Raw genomic sequence first — 24,400 nt, 5'->3', positions numbered from 1 at the left:
TCCCCATGCAAAAGTTTCATCTCATGCTAAGGGGGCAGCGGGGAGGGGGACAGAGACAGAGGAGATCCTCTGCCTGCTGGTGGTCTCGGGAGCCGACTCAAATGGATGGCAGCCCTACAGTGGCGTATCGGGGGGAACGGCGCCCAGGGCAAGCTGGCCCTGAAATGGTGCCCCCCGCGCCCCCGGCCCCCACTTACCTGTGAGGGCGCGGCGGTGCCCCCCAGGCGGCAGATCTCCGGCGGTGGCAGTGATTAGGCGGTGGCATGTGGCGGCGGGTCACCCGCCAAGTGTGGTGGCGGGTCGCCCGCCGAGTGTGGCGGCGGGCGGGCGGCGGCGATTTGGCGGCAGCGGGTCACCCGCGGCCCGCCGAGTGCGGCGGTGGCTGGCTGGTGGCTGGCATGGCGGCGATGGGCTGTAGCGCGGCCCGAACGGCGGTGGATCACCCGCCGAGGACGGAGTGCAGGCCGCAGAGCGATGCCGAGCCTGCCTCCTGGCCCGGCATTGCTTCCCAACTGCGCAGGCGCGCCTGCGCAGTTCATTCTGCACTCCGTCCTCGGCGTGCGACGGCCTGCACTCCGTCCTCAGCGGGCGATCCGCCACCACCGCTCGGGCCGCACTACAGCCCATTGCCGCCACGCCAGCCACCAGCCAGCCACCGCCGCACTCAGCGGGACGCGGGCGACCCGCCGCCGCCCGCCACCGCCAAATCGCCACCGCACGCCCGCCGCCACACTCGGCAGGCGATCCAGGGGGGTGGGGGGAAGCCACTTTTTGGCGCCCCCCACGTGAACCGCCGAGGTGGCGTCCGCGGCATGTGCCCCCCCGCTCCCCCTATCGTTACGCCCCTGCAGCCCTAGACTCTGGGGTGGTGCAACACCAAGGCTGCGAGGGAGGAAGCAAAACCCCTCACAGTGGGCAGGATACGCTCTTCCATCCCCCCACACTAGGTGTGAGGACCCCACTTCTCCTCAAGCACAAAGGGGAGGGGCAGAAGATCTCTCCCGCCACCCACCCCACATGGCAACCCCCAGGTCAGAGGTTCTCAGCCTTGGGCTCCCAGAGGTTATGGGCCAAAAGCTGCTACACTCCCCAGTCTTTGGCCGTTGCAGACAGGGGCAACTGGAGTTGCAGTCCCACAGCATCTGGGGACCCAAGGTTGAACCCCTGACCTAGACACAAGCCCTTTCTGGAGGGCAGCAAAAAAGGGAGCCAGAGCTCAGGGACAGAGGGCCTTCTTGGTCCCTGGCAGCCTCTCCGGGCAAGGCTGGGAAAGAAAGGCCTCCGCTGTTGCTGCTGCTGCCAGTTGGTGCAGGTTCTGCTGAACCTGCAGAGTCCATCTCAAACTCAGCGAGAGGCAGCTTCCTTCCTCTCAGAAGTATCCAGAGCAAAGGCTTCCCCACCCACCCACCTCAAACCAGCCCCATGTAGGGGGACCCAGACTGTGTCCAGCGGGGCCTGGGGGAAGTCCACTGCCTGCAAGCCAGACTCCCCAATACTGAACTGGCTGGGCCAAGCCAGGTTCTGACTCAGCAGCAGGGAATCGGGGCTACAAGCAGTTTGGATGACTTCATGGAGGAGAGGTCTATCAATGGCTACTAGGCAGAGGGCTGTGGGCCACCTCCAGCCTCAAGGGCAGGGTGCCTCTGAGTACCAGTTGCAGGGGAATAATGGCAGGAGAGAGGGCACGCCCTCAACTCCTGTCTGTGGCTTCCAGCGGCATCTGGTGGGCCACTGTGTGAAACAGGATGCTGGACTAGATGGGCCGTGGGCCTGATCCAGCAGGGCTGTCTTATGTTCTTAAAGACAACCAATCATTTCATGGGCAAGGGAGTTTTTAAAATGAGTTCTTGTGATCTGATTTGCAAAGCCTTATTTTGAAGCAAGCCTTATTAAAAAGACAATATGTAAGTTATTTTTATATGAACTACTGTTACAAGCACAATGCAAAATAAAATAAAATAGTAATGATTAAAAGGGGAAACATGCTGAGAGAACCATTTTCTCATATTTTGCCATTTAAGGCATTTTGAGAACTCTGTTGTTAAAAAAGCAGCATATAAATATTTTTAATAAGGGCAGGTGGGGTGGGGAGAGAGCAAGAAACCCACACACTGAGCCCAGATTAGAGCAATAAGCAGTGTATCTTCAGGAACAAAAACAAAAAAAAGATCCATTTTGTCAGAGCATTCCTTCCCCCGCCCTTTTCAAAGTTTTTGCACTGACTAATTTTTCCTCACAAAAATCTATACTGTTGGGATGGGGAGGGATTTTTCTTACAAATTTGTACTAGAACAGTTTTGGCATACTTTGAAAATGATTTACTTTTTTAAAGCTTAAAACTCTCTCATGCATGCACGCGTGCACACACACAGGGTGGGACTTCTCTCACATGTACAACACACACACACACGGTTCATGGGGGTGGGGTGGGGGAGAGAGAAACACAGTAGTTTGATCAAGGGGAGCAAACCACACATAAACAAAACCAACAGCAAAGGGCTGTTCTTTTAAACCATGTTTGACTTTCCTTCTTGGTGGCAGACCCCCAGCCCAACAGGCAGCTTCCTCAGCTCTGTGGGGCGAGGGGACAAGACTCTGCAGAACCAAGAAGGCTGAGATAGGGCAGGAGGAAATTTAACACAAATTCACAGGGGGTGCAACTGCACCTTTGCACACACACCCTGGATGAGGCGTATCTAGGGGAAATAGCGCCTAGGGCAAGCACTGAAATTGTGCCCCCTGTCCAAACATCTGACACCCATCTTTCAGATAACTTTACCATATCAGCTCAAAAATACAAGTCAAGTTCGTTAATCTTTTAATATTTGAAAAACTATTCAGCAGTGGACGTAGCCAGACCAAAAAATGCTGGGAAACTACAAATTTCAGTATGCTGGGGCTCATGAAATATCCAAATAAGATATGGAGGTGTACTTGGAAAACCAAACAGTAGTGCCTGTCTAATTCTCTACTTTGCATTGTAGCATCACTATTATATAAGTTTTAAAAATAAATGGAGAATTTGACTTTTCCCAGATACTCTGCAAATAATTAAAGGATATGCAGAGTAAACTGTCACTGCTTGGAATATATTCTAGTATTACAGAAAGACAGTTAAAATGAGAGAAAGAGAGCAAGAAACTCCCAGTGGGCCTTAATACTAAGGATTTCACACTGATTCAAAGACAAACTCACCATTAATAGCCATATTATTAAGACATCACATTTAACTCACTTATCACAAGAAGCAAAGTAAGAGCAAATGAATACAATCCTAGCTCATAAGCTTCAGCTCTGTATTCACAAGCCCTGATTCTCTGTACATAGTGCCAAACTGAATATGTGTACAGTGACTTATATTAAATTAAATTAAATGTTTTTTTAACCTGTAGCCCCTTCGGTGGGCTTCCTAAAGGCCATGGGGGTGGGGCTCTGCAAAGGTTCCCCCTCCCACTGCTGGCCTCTTAATTCACCGCCACAGCCCATCCCAGGCTGATTTTTGGGCCTGTTCAGGCCTGCAAAGATTGGTGTGGTGGCAATTTTGGAGGTCACCATGCATGCTCAAATGGCTGCTGTGAGGCCTGGCATGGCCTAGGGCCTCGCAGAGGTCATTTGAGCATGCATGGTGGCCATTTTGTTTTTGGTGGCCATTTTTTAATTTTAAAAATTGGCGCCCCCTTCAAGTGGTGCCTGGGGCACGTGCCCTGCCTGCCCTACCCTAGATATGCCCCTGAGGAACAACCCTACATAAGTTGGTCCCCTGTTTCGCAGAACCTGGCCAGTTTTGCAAAACTCCATGAAATATAGGTAAGCATGAGAAATTGAAACTGAATTACAAAATGCATATGAACTGAACCTTGGCAATCTGTAGAGAATTTGAAACCCTGGTATATAATTGGGCTGTAATGCTATGCAGTTACTAACTGTAAATTGCTATCTGTATGAAAGCATACTATATATGTATTTGGTTTGAGAGAAAATGTGACTATTGGACTCTGTAACAATATCTATGCCTTTATCCACTTAATAAAACCTCATATTTAATTTAAACATCCTGCTTGGTTGTTAAGAGGGGAATCTCTAGGTTACAATTCACCTGCCTTAAAAGGACCTCTAAAAAGCTCCAAGGGAGAGCTTAGAAGGGTGGTGTATAAAATCCACACATAACATGGGCCAGCTAGAATCAGAGACCTGATTGCTGAGCTGAGCAAATCTCCGATCTGATCTAACAATATAGTTTTCACATTGCTAAAAAGTGCTGCGATGTGACCTGGTGCAGGCCATGAAATTAGCACGGCGATGCCATATTTGCCAACTGCAAGCAGCTGTCCTCTTGTCCCAGGAAGCTTGATCAGACTGGGAGCAAAACCAGCCAGACTCAGGAGCAGATAGCCAACCATTTTTTGAATAGGTGGGGGCTGCCATAGTCCCTCCACTGCTCCAATTTGAACTGAGGCTACAAGCAGGGCAAGTCAGGCTTGGTGCTTTCCCCACATCTTCCCATTAAAATCCGCCCCCACCCCACAGCACTGGTGCAACATTGACAACTGTTGTGTTTTTAAGATCAAAGAGGGCCAGCCACAGCTCAGGTCTCCCTGGGTGCTGAAGTCCCAGCTGGATGGTTGGCAGTTTTTGAAACTGGGGGCATTTTCACCAACACGCTCCAGAACCCTGGTAATTTCTTGGCAAGGTGCTTCCTTTAAAGCTCCAATGTAGATATGAAAGATGTTAAAAGACAAGGAGAGAGCAGCACCCTCCAGCTCCTAATTCTACTGTGTTTGATAAGGCGAGTTTACTCAGTGCTGAGAGAAGTGCCTTCTGCATATTTCTTGTTATTACTTTTTCTATCTTGCCTTTCTTCCATGACAGCATCCATGGGGCTCCCAACTGATCACTCATCTAAGCACTGACCAGACTTTGGCTTCTGCAAGGTGGCTGCTGTACCATGTGCCATCAGACCCCGGAACTCAATCAGCCTTTCCAAAGCTACATTTTGAAGCACCTCACACACACACACACCCATTCTCTCTTTGGTGGATGCAGAGCTGAGGCCCTAGCTAGCTCTGGTCTGTTTGGTCACTGTGATGAGTGAGCTTGGCTGGGCTGAACATAAACCGAGCCCTTCTGGATCAATCCAAAAAGCCAAATGCAGGCCGGTGGAATGCACAAGCATCCTTCCACTGCCCCCCCACCCGCCACTTCAACCACTGGTATTCAGAGACAGAAGATAAAGGGGAGGGCGGATGGTTGGCCATCCTTCCTTTTGGTTCTTCCAGTCAAGCCATGCAACCCATGTAATGGGTTGGATCCAAAACACGCTCCCTCAACATGTCACAAGAAGTCAAACAAGAAGTTTGTTCCCACGGAGCAGCTACACAAGTAGCCAACACACTGTGAGGGTAAGGATCCTTGAATGGGCATGCTAATACCAAAACTGGATACAGCTGCTGCTGGAGCATTTAGTATTTAGCATAAAAGCCCATGGCTGGTCGGCAGTTGGAAAATACAGGAGAGCTGTCATCTGAGCCGTGTGCTATGTAGCACATGCAGAGAAAGTCAGCTGTGTAGGAATGGCATCAAATGCCCACCAAGGCACAGGACTGGTGAGATGCTTTGCTGTCTGGTGGCCTATGATGTCAAGGCATTCCATCGCCATGGATGCACACAACTTTCCATCGGTGCCAGTCCCTCGCCTGTTTCCTGGGCATGCTCTTCTCCTTGATAGTTCTCTGCTGAGAAGAAACTGGCTGCCAGCTGAGGACAAGGGAAGCAGTCGTACAATCCAGGTTGGTGAACGATTCTTGGGGTGGCCAATATCTCTGCTTGCATGTTTTTTATCTGCATCATGTATATGAGATTTTGGGAAGTCATTCTTTCCACACAGGAAGAAATGGGCTCTTGCCTTACTGTCCTCCATCAGTCCAGGCCCAGAGTCTGCAAGCTCAGCTTAAACTGTGTCTCGGGTTAGCTGGAGCTTTTCTGTCGTCCTCCTCCTAGCTCCTGCTCTCTATATTGAGTGGCTTGCAAGTTTTACTGAAGCACCTTCTTCCGACTTCCACCTGCCAAGCAGCCTCAAACTTTTTCTGGCCCATCATTCCTTCACTGTTACCTCTTCATCCCTGACCACCACTTCCAACCAGCAGTTTTCCCAACTGGCTTTCCCCCTCCGCTCTCTGTTTGTCTGCATCTCCTTAGAGAGGGCTGTTGAGTTCCTTCTGAAAGTAGCTCACTCACATCAAGGGGAAGCAGCTTTTTGGAGGACATGAGCAGAAGGTCTTGCCCATCAGCTTCCCAGACAGAAGTTCTCTTACCCCTGGACTTCGGGGTCAAAGTCCAGGGCCTCCACAGCCCCTGGGGGCCCCCAAATCCTCTTTACTCTGTCCTGGGTGGTGTGGCCACCTGTCGGAGCATGATGATTCTTAATTTGCAAGTGGGGTGGCGGCTCCAAAGGCCTTTAGGTCCAGGCTCCAAAATTACCTAGGTGTACCTCTGTTCCCAGAGACCACTGGTGGGCCACTGTGTGAAACAGGATGCTGGACTAGATGGGCCTTGGACTTGTTCCAGCAGCGCTATTCATACATAGAATAAAGATACCACCCGAGATACCACTTTTGTCCCCTACTTCCACTCTGTGACAAACCCAGGCTGGACCCTTCTTCTAGACCAGCCATGATGTATCATTTTTCAGGCAAATCAAAAGATTTGGTCATTATCTTGTGCTTCAGAAATCATGGTGCCCTGTATTTTAAAAGCCCTCTATGATGTTCATTCAACATTGTTTAGGGACTTTCAAAAGCAGAGAAAGCTGAGGGTATGGCTGACTCTGAAACTTCTGATAAGCTTGTAGAGGGCAGCAAGGTTGTGTCTGACAGATTCTGTAGATAATGCCAAATCCCATTGATAACAGAGACAGACTGGAAAGTTATGCATGAGTCAATGACACATCAAGTCTCCCATTCATATGCAACCAGGGTAGACCCTGCTTAGCTAAGGGGACGTCATGTTTGCTACCACAAGACCAGCTCTCCTTTCCAGAGCAATGCCCAGGCCATTGCAAGTGTCTCCCACTCTGTTTGAGAATACCCTTGTTCTGTTGGTGAAAGAGCTTTGCTAGCATATGCTATGGTAGAAATATGACCATGTTGATCTACTTGTGTAAGGACAGCACCCAGGCTAGCATCCACCAAAAGTTCAGTCTGTTTGTTGGTGTCAAAGTATGACATGCCATCATCACTTGTAAAGGCATTCTTGAGCTCTGTGAAAGCAGTTTGATGTTCAGCCAACCATTCCCATGGTTGATCTTTTTTTGTAAGATCCCTGAGAGGTTGGGATATTGTGGCAAACCACGGGATGAATCTGCCACAAGAATTTGCAAGGCTGCCTACTTCAGGGGGGAGTGGTGGGTACAACAGCATTGTGTACTGCCATTACTTTTCGGAGGTCAGCAGGGATACTGTCCTTGAAAAAGATATTGTCAAAAACTCCAAGGTGGTTTTTTTGAATTCACATTTGCTCTGGTTAAGAGTCAGATTCTCCTCCTGCAGCACAAGACTGCACTAAGATGAGAGTCATATTCCTCTTCTGTGGTACCAAACACCAAAATATCATCACTGACATTGAGCACACCTGGGAGTCCAGCTAGCACTTCACAAATCATATTCTGAAACATTTCTGCAGCAAAAGAAATGCCAAAACTGAGATGTTTGTTGTGGCAAAGGCCCACGTGAGTTGAAAATGTTGATATATCTGGAATCAGGGTGGCGTTCAAGTTGCTGATAACCAGCAGTAAGATCAAGCTTGGAGAAAAATTTGGTTCCATTAAGATCAGGAGTGATGTCATCCACAGTGGGAGTAATGTGTGTGCCTCTCCCATTTGATGGCTCAATTGAGGGGGCACATGTTGACACATATCCTGATTTTGCCCGGCTGCTTAGGTTTTTGAGACCCATGGGATAGGGCCATCCACACGCTCGATGATATCAAGTTCCTCAAAGTATCTCAACTCTTCTTCAACCAGTTTCCTAATATGGAAACACATACATCTGTGTGGCAGGGCAAGTGGTTGAACTGTTTAATCAATGTGAAGTTTTACTTGCTTCCTTTTCATGTTCCCAGTGCCTTGAAACATGTGCTCATACTGGTGGTGGTTCAAAGGAAGTGGATCAGGTCATATAGTCCAGAGCATTGTGATGAGTCCCAAGGTGTTGGCCATGTCATAGATGATCAAGTTATCACCACTAGGTGCAACACACATGGGACATATGTGTCCTGGAAAGTAAAATGTGCCTGCAACATGCCACACAGAGGCAACGGAGTTGGAGTTGCATAGTGGTACACTTTCATGGTTGAGTGCACCAGCTGCGTTTTTTGAGGATGTGCATCATAGTCACACTTGGCCATCACATTTATAGTTGCACCTGAATAAATTAAAACATGAACCTTGTGTCCGTCTATGAAAACATGGCATTATCTGCTGCCGCCATCCAAGAAGGTCTCATGGTGGGTTATGTTTCTCCACGTTGTGGCTCAAAGGCAGGACTGTGCCAATTAAGCTGAAGCCTTTAAGAACCAGGGGAGCCTGGCCCCACCCAGTGCTTTTAGTCCTGCGTTTGTCTGCAGGCAGTTCTCCTCAGATTGCTTCCTTGTTTCTCTCTCACCAGTTTCCATTTATTATTCTTGACTGTCTGCTTTGTTTCTTTGTTCAAAGATCTTCTAAAACTCTATCTTATAGAAAAAGAAACAAAAAAGGGGAGAGGTCAACTTTAGTTTTACTTCCAGTTTTGCTCCTCTCCCACCCTCCTCTCTCTACTGCTTTTTCTTGTCTTCTTTCTTTCCCTTTGCTGCATGGACCAAGCTAAAGACAAAGTTCCCATTAAGGGTCCTGAAGGAGAAGCACCAGCAAGGCCTTCTAAAGGCCATTCAGGCAGCCGGTAAGCCGCCCAGGAGGCCCCGCAATACCACAACTCCCTAGAGAGCCCCTAGAGCTCCAGAGAGCATGAGAGCCCCAACTTCCCGCCATGAGTTCAGGCAAACGCCTGCAAAAGGGGGAATTCTGAGCTGGGGGGAGTGGACCAGGCAGCTGCCTCCCTTCCACTCTCCGCCACTGGGGTAGCCCGAGCTGCAGCAGCAGCAAAAGCACCATCGCCACCTCCACTGCTCTCCGGAGGCAATGACCCAGCTTTCTTGCTGGCTGCCATTGCCTCCACCAGTGGCATGTCGAGCGTGGCAAAGGACAAGCACCGGGCCACCAACGAATGGGCTACAGCCACATCGAAGGGTGCAGGATCCAGCCAGGGCCCAGCTGAAAAGGCCTTCTTGGGAGCAAGGATGGTGGTCACAGGAATGCCACGGCAGGAGCAGGCAGCCAACTGGTGAACTCGTCCCAAGCTGGGCCACTGCCTTCTTCCTCTACGTCCCTCCCTGCCCTAGTAAGCCCTGGGGGACTCTGAAACTTCCCAGCTTATGCCAGTTCAGCACATTTTAAACCAGATGCCTACAGACATGCCAGCTAGTTGGTGTTCTGGGTTTGTAGATATGCTGGCGCACACATTTGAACATTATGGGTAGAAGGGGACCATCTTCTCCCTCAAGTGCTTCATCCTCCACCTCAGGGAGCTCTGCCCCTAAAAAGACATGGTGGGGGGGAGTACAAAAACACATTTTTAAAAATCTAAAAAGGGGAAATCTAGAGTTAAGCAAAAGGGAAAAGAGCACACACTTTTCTGAACTCTCAGGTCCTGACTTGCCTGACACTAGAAGGCCCAACCCCAGGGTACCACAGCCCCCCCACCCACCCACCAGAGGGTCCCCTCAGAACCCTCTGGCTATGCCATCATCTACTCCAGGACCTATTATTGCCTTGGATGAGGAGCCAATCCCAGGGGAGGATTCCCCAGAGGGCCCAGGGGAGCCCTCTGCTGTGCCAGACCCTGAACACCCGGACAGAGAAGAAGGGGAGTGATCTGACAGGCAAGAACCAGACGGTTCCAAGGCTCCGCACAGACTTTCCTGCTATTTGGACTTTGCCCCACTGATGAATAAGTCTGAACCTACTTTGGGGCTTGATCCACCCATGTCTCCGGAATCCCAACTACCAAGTAAAAGTGCGCTGGTGTTTCCTAGCCCAAGGGCGAATGATATGGCCCTTCCAGTTCCAAAGTTTTCTCTTGTGGAGGCATCAAGTGGAGTGAAAACTTCCCACCTCCAATAGAAAGAACTCAGCAATAGCTAACAAATTCTATTCCTCCCCACCCACCCCTGCAGCCAACAGATGCTCTGGTGGTGGTGGTGATTCAAGATCATTCCCCAGGATGGGGAACCCACCCTAAAAGCCCCCACTGATAAACACCTGGAAGGGGCCATGAGGCGCCCTCATGATTTGGCTGCCTTAGCGATGAGACCTTCGGCAGCTGCCTTTATGGTAGCTGGGACACTCCTCATCTGGCTAGATGACTTAATACAAGAACCAAACTGCGGTGCCGCTGACATGAGGCGACCAGTACAGCCATTGCATATTGCTTAAGCGGTGGAAGCAGTTTTTGTTGGAGATGAACTTCCAGTGCATCGACCTTTTGCACCAACTGTCCTAATGACCACTAGGGGCATTGGGAGTAGAGACAGTGAGTCAGGGTCTCCCTATCTGTCCCTACTCTATGACCCCTGAACTGACTCTGCAGCACTTCCTGTGCTGCGTCTCAATCCTTCCTTTCCTCCTAGAGAGCAGATGGAAACATCTCTCTCTCTCTCCTTACCTATCCACTATGTAGTCCTTTAGATTAGAGATAGGTCTTTCCTATCTAAGTGTATTTAACCAATAAATATTTAGTGTTTAGTCATACAAGGATCTCCATGTTTTTTCTCTAAATAGCTGCAATATCCAAACCATCCTCTGCTACCTACTCGGGAACTGGACTGTGTGCTCATTCCTAAGTGCTCTGCTGTTTTACCTATTGTGGGTAAAAATCAACAACCTCTAACAGTTTTGAGGATGCGCATAGAGAGGTGGCTACAAGCACACCCAGACCGCCTTTACATCTGCCACGTCCTGCCCCGGGTATGGCTCCTACAGTATGTGAGTAGAAGCCATTGAGAGATAGATCCCTGGTAGTCCAGGATTCCCAAATCAGTATAACACGATGGCTGGCAAGAAAGTCTCTAAAGGAGGGGTCCAAGATAGAACCCTTCCAGCCATTGACGTTCCACGTTAGGAGCCCAATTTTATGCTGGTCTACTGGATATCATTGCGTAGCAGGTGGTACGCTATCAAGTTCTTGAGGGCTCCCTGTCTCTTCTGCTCTTTTGAGCAGCTGGCCTGGATCCAATCCAAGGAGGATAGTAGGAGAGTCCAACGTGTTCCCAAACTCTGGAGGGCTATCTTGAGAGTTCAGCTCAGCATCACCGGGGGGGTGGGGCGTGTTCCAGGCCCTATAACCTGTGCGATGATGTCTTCTGAGACTACCAGGTAGATCTGGAAGCTTGTATCTGGGGAGACATCAGTATGAGCCAGGATACAAGGAGCCTGTGTGTTCCTGATGTTTCTTGGTTTGTCTGGGGATGGGGAGACAGGGAGTCTGTCCACTGACTGTCGAGTGGCTATTCCGGTGGTGGTGGGGAATAGAGGAAGTAAAGTTGGCAGGTCAGCACGTCGTTACAGGGGAAGGGAAGTCAGAAATCTATTAGCTGTTTCCCCTTCCGGCTGCCCTGTCAGCCCTTTGAACTTGGAGAGCAGTGTCAACCTCCCACAGACTCTCACCTTGCTCCTCTGTAATGCCAGGTCTGTCCAGAATAAGTCGGAAACCATCCATGATCTGATTCTGGATGAAGGGGCAGATCTGGTATGTATTATAGAGACTTGGTTTAGGGAGGCTGGTGGCCAAGTCTGGTCCCAGCTTCTTCCTCCAGGGTGCTCTGTTGAGGAGCAGGTGCGGGGACGTGGGCAGAGAGGTGGAGTGGCTGTGGTCTATAAGAATAACCTCTCCCTGACCAGGATCCCTGTCGAAGTGTCTGACCATATTGAATGTGTGTACCTAAGTTTGGGGACCAGGGATAGGCTGGGACTTCTCTTGGTGTACCGACCGCCCTGCTGCCCAATGGAGTCCCTAAATGAACTGACGGACTTGGTCTCAGGTTTGGTATTGGGGTCTCCCAGGCTTGTGGTACTGGGGGACTTCAATGTCTACTTTGGGACTGATTTGTTTGGGGCAGCTCAGGAGCTCACAGCAGCCATGACAAATATAGGCCTATCCCAAAGGGTCTCAAGACCGATGCACAGTGCAGGTCACATGCTTGATCTGGTCTTTCATTCTGATCAGGGTGGTGTTCCGTGGGTGGGGACTCTTGTGATTTCCCCATTGTCATGGACGGACCACCATCTGGTTAAGGTTGGACTTACAGTCACACCCCACCTTCGCAGGGATGAGGGGCCCATTAGAATGGTCCACCTGAGAAAGTTATTGGATCCAATAGGGTTCCAAAAAGCCTTGGAGGGATTTAGTGTTGGCTCTGCCAGTGATCCTGTTGTTGCCCTGTTGAAGAATTGGAACAGCAAGCTCACCAGGGCAATAGACATGATTGCACCTAAGCGTCCTCTCCGACCCACTTCAAAATTGGCCCCTTGGTATACGGAAGAACTACGAGGGCTGAAGAGGCAAGGTAGATGACTGGAGCACAAGTGGAGGAAGACTCGACTCGAATCCGATAGATTACAACATAGAGCAGATTTGAAGATCTATGCTCTGGCAATACAGGCAGCAAAGAAGTGGTTCTTTTCGGCCTGTATTGAGTCCGCAAGTTCACGTCCGGCGGAGTTGTCCAGGGTTGTGAGATGGCTAGTGAGTGCCCCTCCTCCCTTGTACAGAATTTGGAACCATCTGTTACCTGTTGTGATGTGTTTAATGCTTTTTTGTGTGAATAAAATATCTCGTATTCAGGCCGACTTGGATTTAGACCCCATAGTTACTGCAGTGTCTGAAACGGAGGTGTCCAGAGACTCCTCTTATGTGGTTAGGCTGGATCAGTTTCAGTTTATGACTTGTGAGGATGTGGACAAACTGCTTGAAGCAATGCGGCCCACCATCCGTTCTCTTGACCCTTGCCCGACGTGGCTAATACTATCTCACAGGGACATTGTTGTAGAAGGCCTGGTAGAGATCATAAATGCTTCTCTGAGGGAGGGCGGGATGCCTCCTTGCTTTAAGGAGGCAATTATTAGACCACTTCTGAAGAAGCCTGCCCTGGATTCCTCAGAGTTGAGCAACTATAGGCCTGTCTCCAAACTTCTGTGGTTGGGCAAGGTAATTGAGAGGGTGGTGGCCTCCCAACTCCAGGCAGTCTTGGATGAAACTGATTATCTAGACCCGTTTCAGACCGGTTTTCAGGCGGGCTATGGGGTGGAGACTGTCTTGGTCGGCATGATGGATGATCTACAATTGGGAATTGACAGGGGAAGTGTGACTCTGTTAGACCTTTTGGACCTCTCGGCGGCTTTCGATACTATCAACCATAGTATCCTTCTGGAGTGTCTGAGGGGGTTGGGGGTGGGAGGCACTGCTTTGCAGTGGTTCCACTCTTACCTCTCGGGCAGATTCCAGATGGTGTCTCTCAGGGACTGTTGTTCTCAGGCCTCGGGGTTCCGTATTGTGTAACATCTACATAAAACTGCTGGGAGAGATCATCAGGAGATTTGGTGCAGGGTGTTATCAGTATGCTGATGACGCCCACATCTATTTCTCCATGTCAGCATCATCAAGAGAAGGCATAACCTCCCTAAATGCCTGCCTGGAGGCAGTGATGGGCTGGATGAGAGGTAACAAACTGAGACTGAATCCAGATAAGACGGAGGTATGTATTGTGCGGGGTCAGAACTCGGGAGATGATTTTGATCTGCTTGTTCTGGATGGGTTCACACTTCCCCAGAAGGAACAGGAGCGCAGTCTGGGGGTGCTTCTAGACACAAAATTCTCCCTGGTGTTTTAGGTTGAGGCAGTGGCCAGAGGTGCCTTTTATCAGCTTCGGCTGATACGCCAGCTGCGTCCATTTCTTGAGATAAATGACCTCAGAACAGTAGTACATCTGCTGGTAACCTCCAGACTTGACTACTGCAATGCACTCTATGTGGGGCTGCCTTTCTATGTAGTCCAGAACTACATAGTCCGGAAACTGCAGTTAGTCCAGAATGCATCAGCCTGGTTGGTCTCGGTTGGTCAAATTTGGTTGGTCTCGGTTGGTCAAATTTGGTTATAACCTATAAAGCCCTAAACTGCTTGGGCCCTGGGTATTGAAGACAATGCCTTCTTTGCTATGAACCACACTGCCCATTGAGATCATCTGGGGAGGTTTGTCTGCAGTTGCCACTGGCTCGTCTGGTGGCAAGTCAGGGACGGGCCTTCTCCATTGCTGCCCTGAGGCTTTGAAACACACTTCCTGCTGAAATAAGAGCCTCCCCATCTCTTGGAACTTTTAAAAGGGCAGTCAAGAAGCATTTGTTCACCCAGGCTTTTAATTAGATATTGTTTTAATAGTGTTTTAATAGTGTTAACTTTTAAAATTTTAATTGTTGAAGTATGTTAATCTTTTTACTGGTTGTTTTTATCGTCTTGTAAATCACCCAGAGAACTTGTGTTTTGGGCGGTATAAAAATATGTTAAATGAAATAAATAAATAAATACACAATAGACCTTGGGGGTTGTCTGATACACCCACGGTGTTCAATTGAGCATCACTAGATGAGGACAAGACAGATCCCAGTTCTTGCACTACATCAGCAGAGGGATGGTATAATGTTTCTGTGGGTGAGGATATTGCTGGGGTGCTCTTCCCCTCACTCTCTTTGGTTGCCTCCATCCCCAGAGCCATTTCCTCAATATCAAGAGAGGGTACTGCAATGCAGGCCTGGGAGCTTCGTGGCATAAGTAGCCTGTCTGGAGCAAGGAGGGCAGTGACACTATCAAAATGTGGGTCTGTGGATAGCATCACTTCTGGGTGAAAATCTGTTGTTTCTGGAACCTTTACCCTTAATGTGCTAGGGTATTTGTTAAAGGAAATGGGGAGCCCGGTGGATTGATCTTGGTCATTGTCACTCTCCAGATCTGTATTAGACCCTGCTTCGTCTGCTAGGTTAGCTGCACTAACTTTTAAGAGCCTCATAGGGGGTGATTTTAACTGGATTTCCATTGGTAGCTCCTGTTCATTTTCTGAGATAGAGTCATCTGAATGTCTGTCACTGTGGCTTTTTGGACTCAGTCTTTTCAGGAGAACAGCTAATTTATTCTTTAGCTGTGTTAATTCATCTTGTCTGCAGGACTGGCAGTCAGCCAACTCAGTAGGGAGAGATGACTGTGTCTTATCTACTAAAGAGCCTGTTTTGAAAATGTGACCTAGTGTTCACATTCCAGTCCCCAGCTAGTGAAGCGTTGCTATGGGTCTTGCTTTTGACGCCATTAATTAATGCTCTGGCACCGAGATCTTTGAAGACATGATGGGGAATAATATTTAAAACTCTCAGACGCTGGGTTAAAGATATTATTTTTTATTTTATTTATTTATTGTTGAATTTATATACTGCCTTTCATTGAAAACAATCTCAAGGCGGTTTACAAAAGTTAAAAAACATACAATAAAATGACAATAAAAATATTAAGCTAAAAATATAAAAACTGTGTAGTTTAACTGTGTAGGCAGACTTGCTGATTTAAAGGATAGGAAAATCCTTTTATAGACAGCAGAAAGCGAAAGTGCTCTATCTCTGAGGAGGAGGCCTGGTGATTCAGGAGTTCTGATAGGGAGATAAGTATCTTTTTCTTGTTTGCCCATAAATATGCATCCTTTCTGGGAAGGTGAATGAGAATCTGGTTGGTTTGTAGAATTCTATTCACCTTTTCCTTGCTATGTCCAGCTTTCTCAGGGCAGACTCGGAGCGGTATTTCAGATGCTGAAGAAGAAAGGAGGGCTGTAATGACGTCAGCAGAGTTGTTAACCCCTTGCTGGGAACTAGCTGAGATTTGGGCAAAAGCCTGGCTTAAAGACTCTATTTGTCCCCCGATTTAATTGTCCCCCGATTTGGTTCAAATGCCCTAGCATTAAGATTAAACTTTCAGTAGAGATAAGGCAGGCATCGCTCAGCTGCTAGGTGACAAGATCAGACTGAGACTGAGGTGCTTGGCCAGCAATAGTGCTTTGGGAGCTCTGTCTTGGGGAAATTCCCTTCTCATCTCTCCGATGAGACAGCCTTGAGGTGGTTTGTTTGTAATCTGTCTCCCAGGCAGCCGGACTGTCGATGGGGGCCGTGGCCAGGGCTGCATATCTATTTTTGGTACTCATGGCAAATGGAGCGTTCAGCACCACTTCAGTTGGGGGGAGGAAGTTTTCAACCCTTAGCTGTTTCTTCATTGTTGTTCTCCCCCCTCCTTCATCTGGGGGGCTCTTGCTGCTAGGACTCTTGCATAATCTTTTTCTCCCCCAGAAGGAGTTGGCCCCTTAGAAGGCATGCCAGGGGAGGAAGAAATATTCAGGGAGGAGCTTAAAATTAGGCTGTTAGTCCGTCACCATTTTGCCCCGCCTCCAGCCTTGCTTGCCCCAAAATGTATTCCAGTGCCCAACAAATCTAAACCCCTCCTCCCAGCACCAACGCACATAGAACAAGAAGCATTTCTAAGAATGCTAACTTGGGAGTCCTGGACTTCAATACGCTACCTATCAGCCTAAATTTGGCTTCCAGGACCTCCCGACTACATTTCCCCACATCATTGGTGCTGACGTGCACCACAACAGCTGTCTCCTCCCCAGCACTGCCTATCAAGACACTGCATGAGGTCCACAACCTTTGCACCAGGCAGGCAAATCACCGTGCAGTCAACACGTGGGTCACAAACCCAGCTCTCTATACTTCTGATGATCGAATCACCCACCACAAGGAGGCCCCCACCCCCTGGAAATGATCCACAAGGCTGTTCTTATGTTCTTAACACCATTTCCTGATGATGCAGATGAAAAGGAGAAGTAGATTTGGGTGTCATCAGCATACTGATAACACCCAGCACCAAATCTCCTGATGACCTCACCCAGCAGTTTCATGTAGATATTAAAAAGCACAATGAGACAGATACTATGTACAGAGAGGCAAGTGCAGTCTGCCCTTTAGTGCTCTTGCTGCTGGCTATTTATTAGCCCCACCTCTACTCCAGGACTGGAATAAAAGTAACTAAAGCACCATTCAAAATGGATTAACCACCAACACCACACAAGCTTAACTCAATCCAATACTTTCTTTGAAAAAGCAATAATAAACATCAACACCAGTCAGAAAGGGATGCTGGCCCAAATATATAGCAACTTAGATGGCATCTTTCACTGGCAGATTTGGCAGCCATGAACCTGGAACATTCATCTACATGTTGGAAGAGCTGTAAAAAAAAAAGGCAACTTCTACCATCAATGATAGCTTGATATGGTTTAGAGTGACTCTTGACTTTCTGCAACATTAAAAAAAGAGTAGCAACAATCATTTGGAAGGGCACAGAAGAAGAGGGAGGAGGCTGCATTAGGGGAAGGGAGAGAAGGCTTCTTTCCCTAAAGAAGGCATTAAAAAAAAAAAAAAACCAACCCAGGAACACCACAGGAAGAGTGGAATTGTGCAAAAGTGTCCATAAAATTTTAAAGGGGTTAAAATTGTTCAGTTAATTGTTCAATTAACTGAGAATCTAGAAAAAGTGTAAAGATTGATAAGGGCTAATGGATACACACTCCCTATGTCAAAGAGCCTTGGTGGAACATAGGAAGCTGCCATATACAGAGTCAGACCATCGGTCTATCTAGCTCAGTATTGTCTTCACAGACTGGCAGCGGCTTCTCCAAGTTTGCAAGCAGGAATCTCTCTCAGCCCTATCATGGAGAAGCCGCCATGGAGGGAACATGAAACCTTCTGCTCTTCCCAAAAGAAGTGTTTAGAGTTAATATGTGCATAGCATCACCAACCTATCAACTTAAAGCAAGAAATACAAGAAAATAATTTTTAACATTATATTATGCAAGATGCAACAAAATGGCAAAAATGATTCAGTGTAAGTAAGTGTAAAGTGGCAAAAAATCCCAGCTTCATATATTCTGATGAGGTCTGAGCTGTTGGTGGACAGGGGACAGATCCTGGCGTTGTGGTGAAAATGTTGACTCAGTGAGCAGAGCTGCAAAGAAGACATTCCAGGCTAGGGCTCATCAGAAAGGGGGTTGAACATAAATCTGCCACTTTTGCAAATCTATGGTGCGACTACATTTGAAATACTGTCACCATGTCTCAAAAAGGATATTATAGAACTAGAAAAGATAAGAAAACAAGAACAGTCCTCTGGGAAGCCAACAGGGCAGAGGTGAGGGCATGCCCTCTCTCTTACTGTTGCTTCCCTGCAACTGGTATTCAGAGGCATCTTTCCACTGAGGCTGGAGGTGGCCTATAGCCCTCAGACTAGTAGCCATTGATAGACCTGTCCTCCATGAATTTGTCTAAGCCCTTTTTAAAGCCATCCAAGCTGGTAGCCATCACCACATCCTGTGGCACAGAACTCCATAGGTTAATTATGCATTGTGTAAAAAAGTAGTTACTTTTTTTGGTCCTAAATTTCCTGGCCTTCAGTTTCATGGGATTATCCCTGGTTCTAGTGTTGTGAGAGGGGGAAAACATTCTCTCTATCCACTCGTTCTACTCCATGCATAATTTTATACACCTCTGTCATGTCTCCCCATAGTCCCTCTTAGAATGCAGAAGAGGGCAACCAAAATGATCAGGGATCTAGAGCACCTTCCTTGTGAGGCAAGAAGAAAGATGGAGAACCATGATAGAGGTTTATAAAATTATGCATGGTGTGGAGAGAGTGGAGAAAGAAAAAATGTCCTCCTGCTTGCACAGCCCTAGAACCAGGGATCATCCCATGACATTGATTGCCAAGAAATTTAGGACCAACAAAAGGAAGTACTTTTTCACATAGCAGTAATTAATCTACAGAATTCTTTGCCATGCAACGTGGTGATGTCCATCAGTTTCAATGGCTACTACTCTTGATGGTTATAATCTACCTCTGCATTCAGAGGCAGGATGCCTACAAATACCAGCTGCATGGTGGGAGCCATGGCGGGAGAGGGGACATGCCTTCATCTCCTGCTTGTGACTCTCCCAGAGGCATCTGGTGGGCCACTGTGTGAAACAGGAAGCTGGACTAGATAGGCTTTGGGCAGATCATCAGGGCTGTTCTTATGAATTGCTATTGACCCAAGTCCCATAAGGTGAGGGAGATGACGCTTTGTGATTGCTCCTGCTTAGATGACCTCTTACACCTTAAACTATATCAAGAAACTGTTAGATATAGATTAGCCTTAAACTGTTGTCTGCAAGGTTCCAATTCAGGGATTACACCACCAAGTCTTTGTTCCTGGGGTAGTATAATAACCATTATAAATAGCAGGAACTCAGGAGACAGTTTCTATTAAGATCATAGTTTACTCGTATTATTTCTAGTTAAGCATTATAAAACATAGCAATGACAAAGCACTCAACAACAAAACAAACACAATTGCTTACATGGGGCATCACATTATAAGTAATTGTAAGGAGCTTAGTCTTAATTCAAGATCTTACTTACAGCTTATACAGGGGCGTAACCAGGTAGGCATGGGCCCAGACACAAGATTTTAAAATGCCCCCCCCCCTCAATGAAGCTCAGCTCATGAAGTAAAGAGATCTTAAATGAGGTGGAATAGTGGTCACAAAAAGCATAGTAAAATTTATATTTATATATATGTCTCCTATGTGCCACAATAGAACATCATCCTAAATTATTTTTAAAAATTGTGGACGATAGCAATAGCAATAGCACTTACATTTATATACCACTTTATAGCCGGAGTTCTCTAAGCGGTTTACAATGATTTAGCATATTGCCCCCAACATTTCTGGGTACTCATTTTACTGACCTCGGAAGGATGGAAGGCTGAGTCAACCTTGAGCCCCTGGTCAGGATCGAACTTGTAACCTTCTGGTTACAGGGCAGCAGTTTTACCACTGCGCCACCAGGGGCTCTATCTACGATGCAAGTCATTTAATGGTACTAGAGAAAGACATGCCGTTCTAGCAGCTCCAGGTCTTAACACTCACATCAATTTCGGAGGATGAATACAACTGAAGGAACCCCGGGCGGGTGTGCAGCTGGGGGAGTCATTCATGCGACTTGCCTCTGGGGGGGCCAAGGCAGGGGGCCCCCAGACACCTGTCTCCCCTTGTCCTATTATAGTTAAGCCCCTGAGCTTATACTCACAAGAGACCATACAACTGCTTTGCACCCAGAAGGCCCCAAGTTCCCTCCCTGGCAGCATCTCTGGGTAGGGCAGAGAGAGACTCCTGCCTGAAACCGGGGAGAAGCCACTGCCAGTCAGTGTAGATGATACTGAGCTAGATGGACCGAGGGCCTGACTCCATAGAAGGCAGCTTCCTAAGGTCTCCACAAAAGTCAAGCATCTAGTTTATGTATTTATTTAACATATTTTTATACCTCCCAAAACATACATCTCTGGGCAGTTTACAACAAAGTAAAAACAGAAAAAGTAAAACATTAGTTAAAACAAAAGAACAGAAAAGATAAAACGTTACAACAATTTAAATTTTTTAAAATAATATTTTAAAACAGTATTAAAACTATTGGAACAATATTTAATTAAAAGCCTGGGTGAACTGATGTGTCTTTAAAGACTTTTTAAAAGCTGTCAGAGATGGGGAGGCTCTCAGTTCTTCACTCTTAGAGCCAGCGTGGTGTAGTGGTTAGAGTGCTAGACTAGGACCGGGGAGACCTGAGTTCAAATCCCCATTCAGCCATGAAACTAGCTGGGTGACTTTGGGCCAGTCACTTCTCTCTCAGCCTAACCTACTTCACAGGGTGGTTGTGAGGAGAAACTTAAGTATGTAGTACTTCTGGGCTCCTTGCAGGAAGAGCGGGATATAAAATGTAAAAATAAAAAATAGTTCAGCAGGGAGTATGTTCCAGAGCCTCGGGGCAGCAGCGGAGAAGGCCCGTCCCCGAGTAGCCACCAGACAAGCCAGTGGCAACTGCAGACGGATCTCTCCTGATGATCTCAATGGGCTTCTTCATGACGAAGAAGACGTTCTCTTAAGCATTCTCTTAGTTCACATAAACATCTTTGAAAAACATTGGGTTGAGGGGGGGAAATTGTAGATAAACAGAGATTACAGGCCAGCCATCATCTCTCAGCCTAGCTGAATCAAAAAGAAGGGATGGTTTTATTTCCATGTCCACCACAAATGCCCCAATCCACAGTTCATCCCATGTCCCATCCCAGTCTGCTAGCGTCTCCCCAGAATGAGGGCCAGTTTCTCTTCACTCCTTGTGACATAACACCCTTCTGCAGCACCCCTAATTCCCCAAGAAAGCCCCTTGCCACCTCATGGCCCCATAAGGGACCCATGGCCACTGCATAACCTCCCTTTCTCTTCCATTTTGTCAGGGCCTGAAAGCCCACCACGCTGCACAACATGGCACCCAAGCGAGTCAAGTCAACAGAGAAGAAAGGAGCAGTCACAGAACAAGGCCGCACTGGGCCCCTTGTCAGTGAGAGGAGGAGGGAGCACCACCTGCACAAGGAATGCGGCACCCTGGCAGAGCATATCGATACCTACACACAGCGCGTGGAGCACTTCCAGGGGGAAAATGAGTTCCTTGATAAGGAAGCCCAGCAGATCCGAGAGAACAGCAAAGCCTACCTTGCCTACTTGGCCAAGCGTACCCTCCGATGCCAGGACACCATCATCACCCTGAACGACCAGAACCGCTCGGACCTAGCCCAGGTCCGGAAGCAGAAGGAGGAGCTGACTTCACAGTACACAGACAAGGAGAAGGAGGTGAGGTGTCAGCTGATAGAGATGGAGACCAAGTACTCCCTCATGAACAGGGAGGTTGAGGAGCTGCAGCCCTTCAAGGAGCTGCAGTCAGAGCAACTGACCCGGATCCGGGAGCTGGAGAAGGAGCTGCTCGCCTTGAAAATCCAGCACTCAGAGCAAATGCACACAGTCAAGAGCCGTTTCCTCCAGCAGAAGTCACAATACGAGATGGAATCTCAGCAGAAAGTCCAAGCACTGGCCAAGAAGGCCGAGAAGGAAGCTGTGCTCAGTCTCATCCAGCACACCAGGCAGATCAAAGCTGAGAACTGGTGCCTGCGGAAGGAGCTGCTGAACCTCATCCAGCGAGCCCAAGGCCTGAGAGCCTTCATGCGCCAGCTGCAAGAGCAAGAGGACCAGCTCCTCCGGGAGCACCAGTACAGCCGAGACCTGGCACAGATGCGCCACTGGTTAAAGAAGCAGCAGCAGCAGCAGCCGCCGCAAGGGGCTATGGCAGGCACTGCTCCTTGCAGCCTCTCTGCTAAGCACAGGCTCCTCTCCCTTCAACCCCCAGAGTCGCCCCCAAGTGTCCAACAGGAAGCAGAGAGCGCCCCACCAGCCAGGATGCCTACAGCCAGTGATGGGGAGCCGGAAGTGCCTGCTAGCAGAGAGTCTCCAGAGCATGCGACACAAATGGCTTAAAGACCAGAGATGCAAGGACTGCCTCCTTTCCCAGTGAAGTAGGATGTTGCACTGCAGCCCTCACTACCAACAACTACAGGAAATCTACAAATGCATCTTTCTTTCCTTTTTGGACCTTCACTGCTGAGTAGCTCAGGGTGGGACTATTTAAACAAGAAAATAAAATGTATGGAACCTATCCTGTGCCACAGGCAGCCCAGTCACTTGGTCACCTAAGCGGGGGGGGGGGAGAGGCTGCCGAGTCTCTGCAGGCAGGACAACCAACAGCAGATCCGCAGCTGAAGGCAGCAGCGTTGTGAGCACCGCTGCAGAAGTTGCTAGTCCTTCCCCAGAGCCCACAGCAACTGCTCTGCTGCCCACCAGTCACAGCATGGCCGGCAGCCACAGAGAACCCCGCAGTCAGCCCTTCCTTGCCCGTCACGGACAGCGGCCAAGTTCATGGCTGCGATCCAGACATGCCACAAAACACCAAGATGATGGGGCAGAAGCAGCAGTCAAGCCTTCCAGGACCCGGAGGGTTCTGCCCCCAAACGCTCCCACCTCCAGCAACCCACACATTCATTAGGAGCTTGCAAGAGGCAGTCTCCAAGGAGAGGGGTCTGGGCGATCCCGTTTCCGGCCTCCCTGCTTTAGCCCCGCAAGGAGGACCCGATTTGGGAGCAACGTTAGAAAGGAGATGCAGCTCAGAGGGAGAGCTCAGGGCCCAGCGTGCAGGTCCTGCCGAGGGGGGGCCCCCGTGCCCCCCCCGTGCAGGAGTCTCCGCTTGACAGCCCCCTGTGCTCTGCCCCACAGTCATCTTGTCATGATGAGGGCTCAGAGGAAGGCGGCCATTCTAGGCAGGGGCGCAGCGACAATGGAGCGAAAGGGTTCGAAGAAGAGGCCCCCCAGCTCCACCCCTCCCTATTTTCTTCATTATCTCCCTCACTGGGAGGGGGTGCCAGAGAGAGAGAGAGAGAGAGAGAGAGGGATGGACACGCCCTCCTCTGATTCTAGGCTAAGACGACTGTATTGTGTAGCAGGATGAGGCCAGTTCAACAAGAAGTACAGGCAGGAAGTGGGGAAGGACTCTGCCGCCCATCAGGGCCACTGCTAGCAAATGCGAGGGCCCCTCCTGGCCAGGCCTCTGAGCGCAACGTCCCCCCCACACCCCAAGCAGCCCCCGTCTTCCAGGCGGCTCCTGCCTCCACTCCCTGGCTGAGTGAGGCTGTGGAGTCAGCAGGGTCTGCTTCCCATGGCTGGCTGTAGGGAAAGGTCTTCGATTCCAGCCATGCGAGACACGGAGGTTGTTCAGCCACCTCAGCTTACCCAGCCTGGGGAGGGCTGCTGGGCGGAAGGAAGGAAGCCGCTCTCTGGCTTACCAAACCACCAGCGTGTGGCGGCTCCAAGAGCAGCAAGGGAGTGGGGGGGCGGGGAGCAGGCTGCATCCTCCTGCATCCCACAATGCACCACACAAGGAGCGCAGTGCATTGGGGGACTTCCCAGCAAGCCGGGAGCTCTAGGCGCCCAGCTCTGTGTCTGTTTGGGCTGCAGGCAACCCGAGGAGACACACGGCCGGGATCCCAGGGAGAAGGGCACACTCGCACCCTTCTACCTGGGCAATCACTCAGGGGGAAACCTCGGGCTACCCAGCGGGGCAGCAGCACACGAACAGCCCTGCCCAGGTAGGGCTGTGCATTGTGTGAACAGCCTCCACTATATAGGAAAATTCAACCCGATCTTCTATCCACAGTTCTAGAGGCAGCTTTTTAAAAATTCAGCTAGACAGGGAAATACCCACACGCTCACTTTGGCAAGACATACTAAAATGGGAACAGTACCCGGTGGGGAGCA

General features: G+C 49.1%; 2 protein-coding genes across 3 annotated transcripts in view; one reads left to right on the top strand and one right to left on the bottom strand.

The window, feature by feature from the left end:
* Nucleotides 1–5,653: 5,653 nt before the first annotated feature.
* Nucleotides 5,654–22,748, top strand: LOC128326874 (coiled-coil domain-containing protein 166-like). The gene is made up of 2 exons (XM_053254647.1): nt 5,654–5,786; nt 21,499–22,748. Exon 2 carries the CDS (start codon nt 21,527–21,529, stop codon nt 22,568–22,570), a length of 1,044 nt encoding a protein of 347 aa, XP_053110622.1. The 5' UTR covers nt 5,654–5,786; nt 21,499–21,526; the 3' UTR covers nt 22,571–22,748.
* The window catches only part of LOC128326873 (germ cell nuclear acidic protein-like), a 40,370-nt gene continuing 31,480 nt past the window's right edge, over nt 15,511–24,400 (bottom strand). Inside the window, exon 10 of one of the 2 annotated variants that reach the window (XM_053254643.1) lies at nt 15,511–15,928. In XM_053254643.1, the coding sequence (XP_053110618.1) occupies nt 15,922–15,928 (7 nt within the window). In that variant the 3' untranslated portion in view covers nt 15,511–15,921. Of the gene's footprint in view, nt 15,929–17,242; nt 17,400–24,400 lie in introns of those variants that run through there. The other variant, XM_053254642.1, reaches the window with a different exon arrangement.

This window comes from Hemicordylus capensis, chromosome 5, assembly GCF_027244095.1.
Source record: "Hemicordylus capensis ecotype Gifberg chromosome 5, rHemCap1.1.pri, whole genome shotgun sequence".
Lineage (NCBI taxonomy): Eukaryota > Metazoa > Chordata > Lepidosauria > Squamata > Cordylidae > Hemicordylus > Hemicordylus capensis.
The sequence above is the reverse complement of the archived record's forward strand: the minus strand, read 5'-3'. Positions and strand labels throughout refer to the sequence as shown.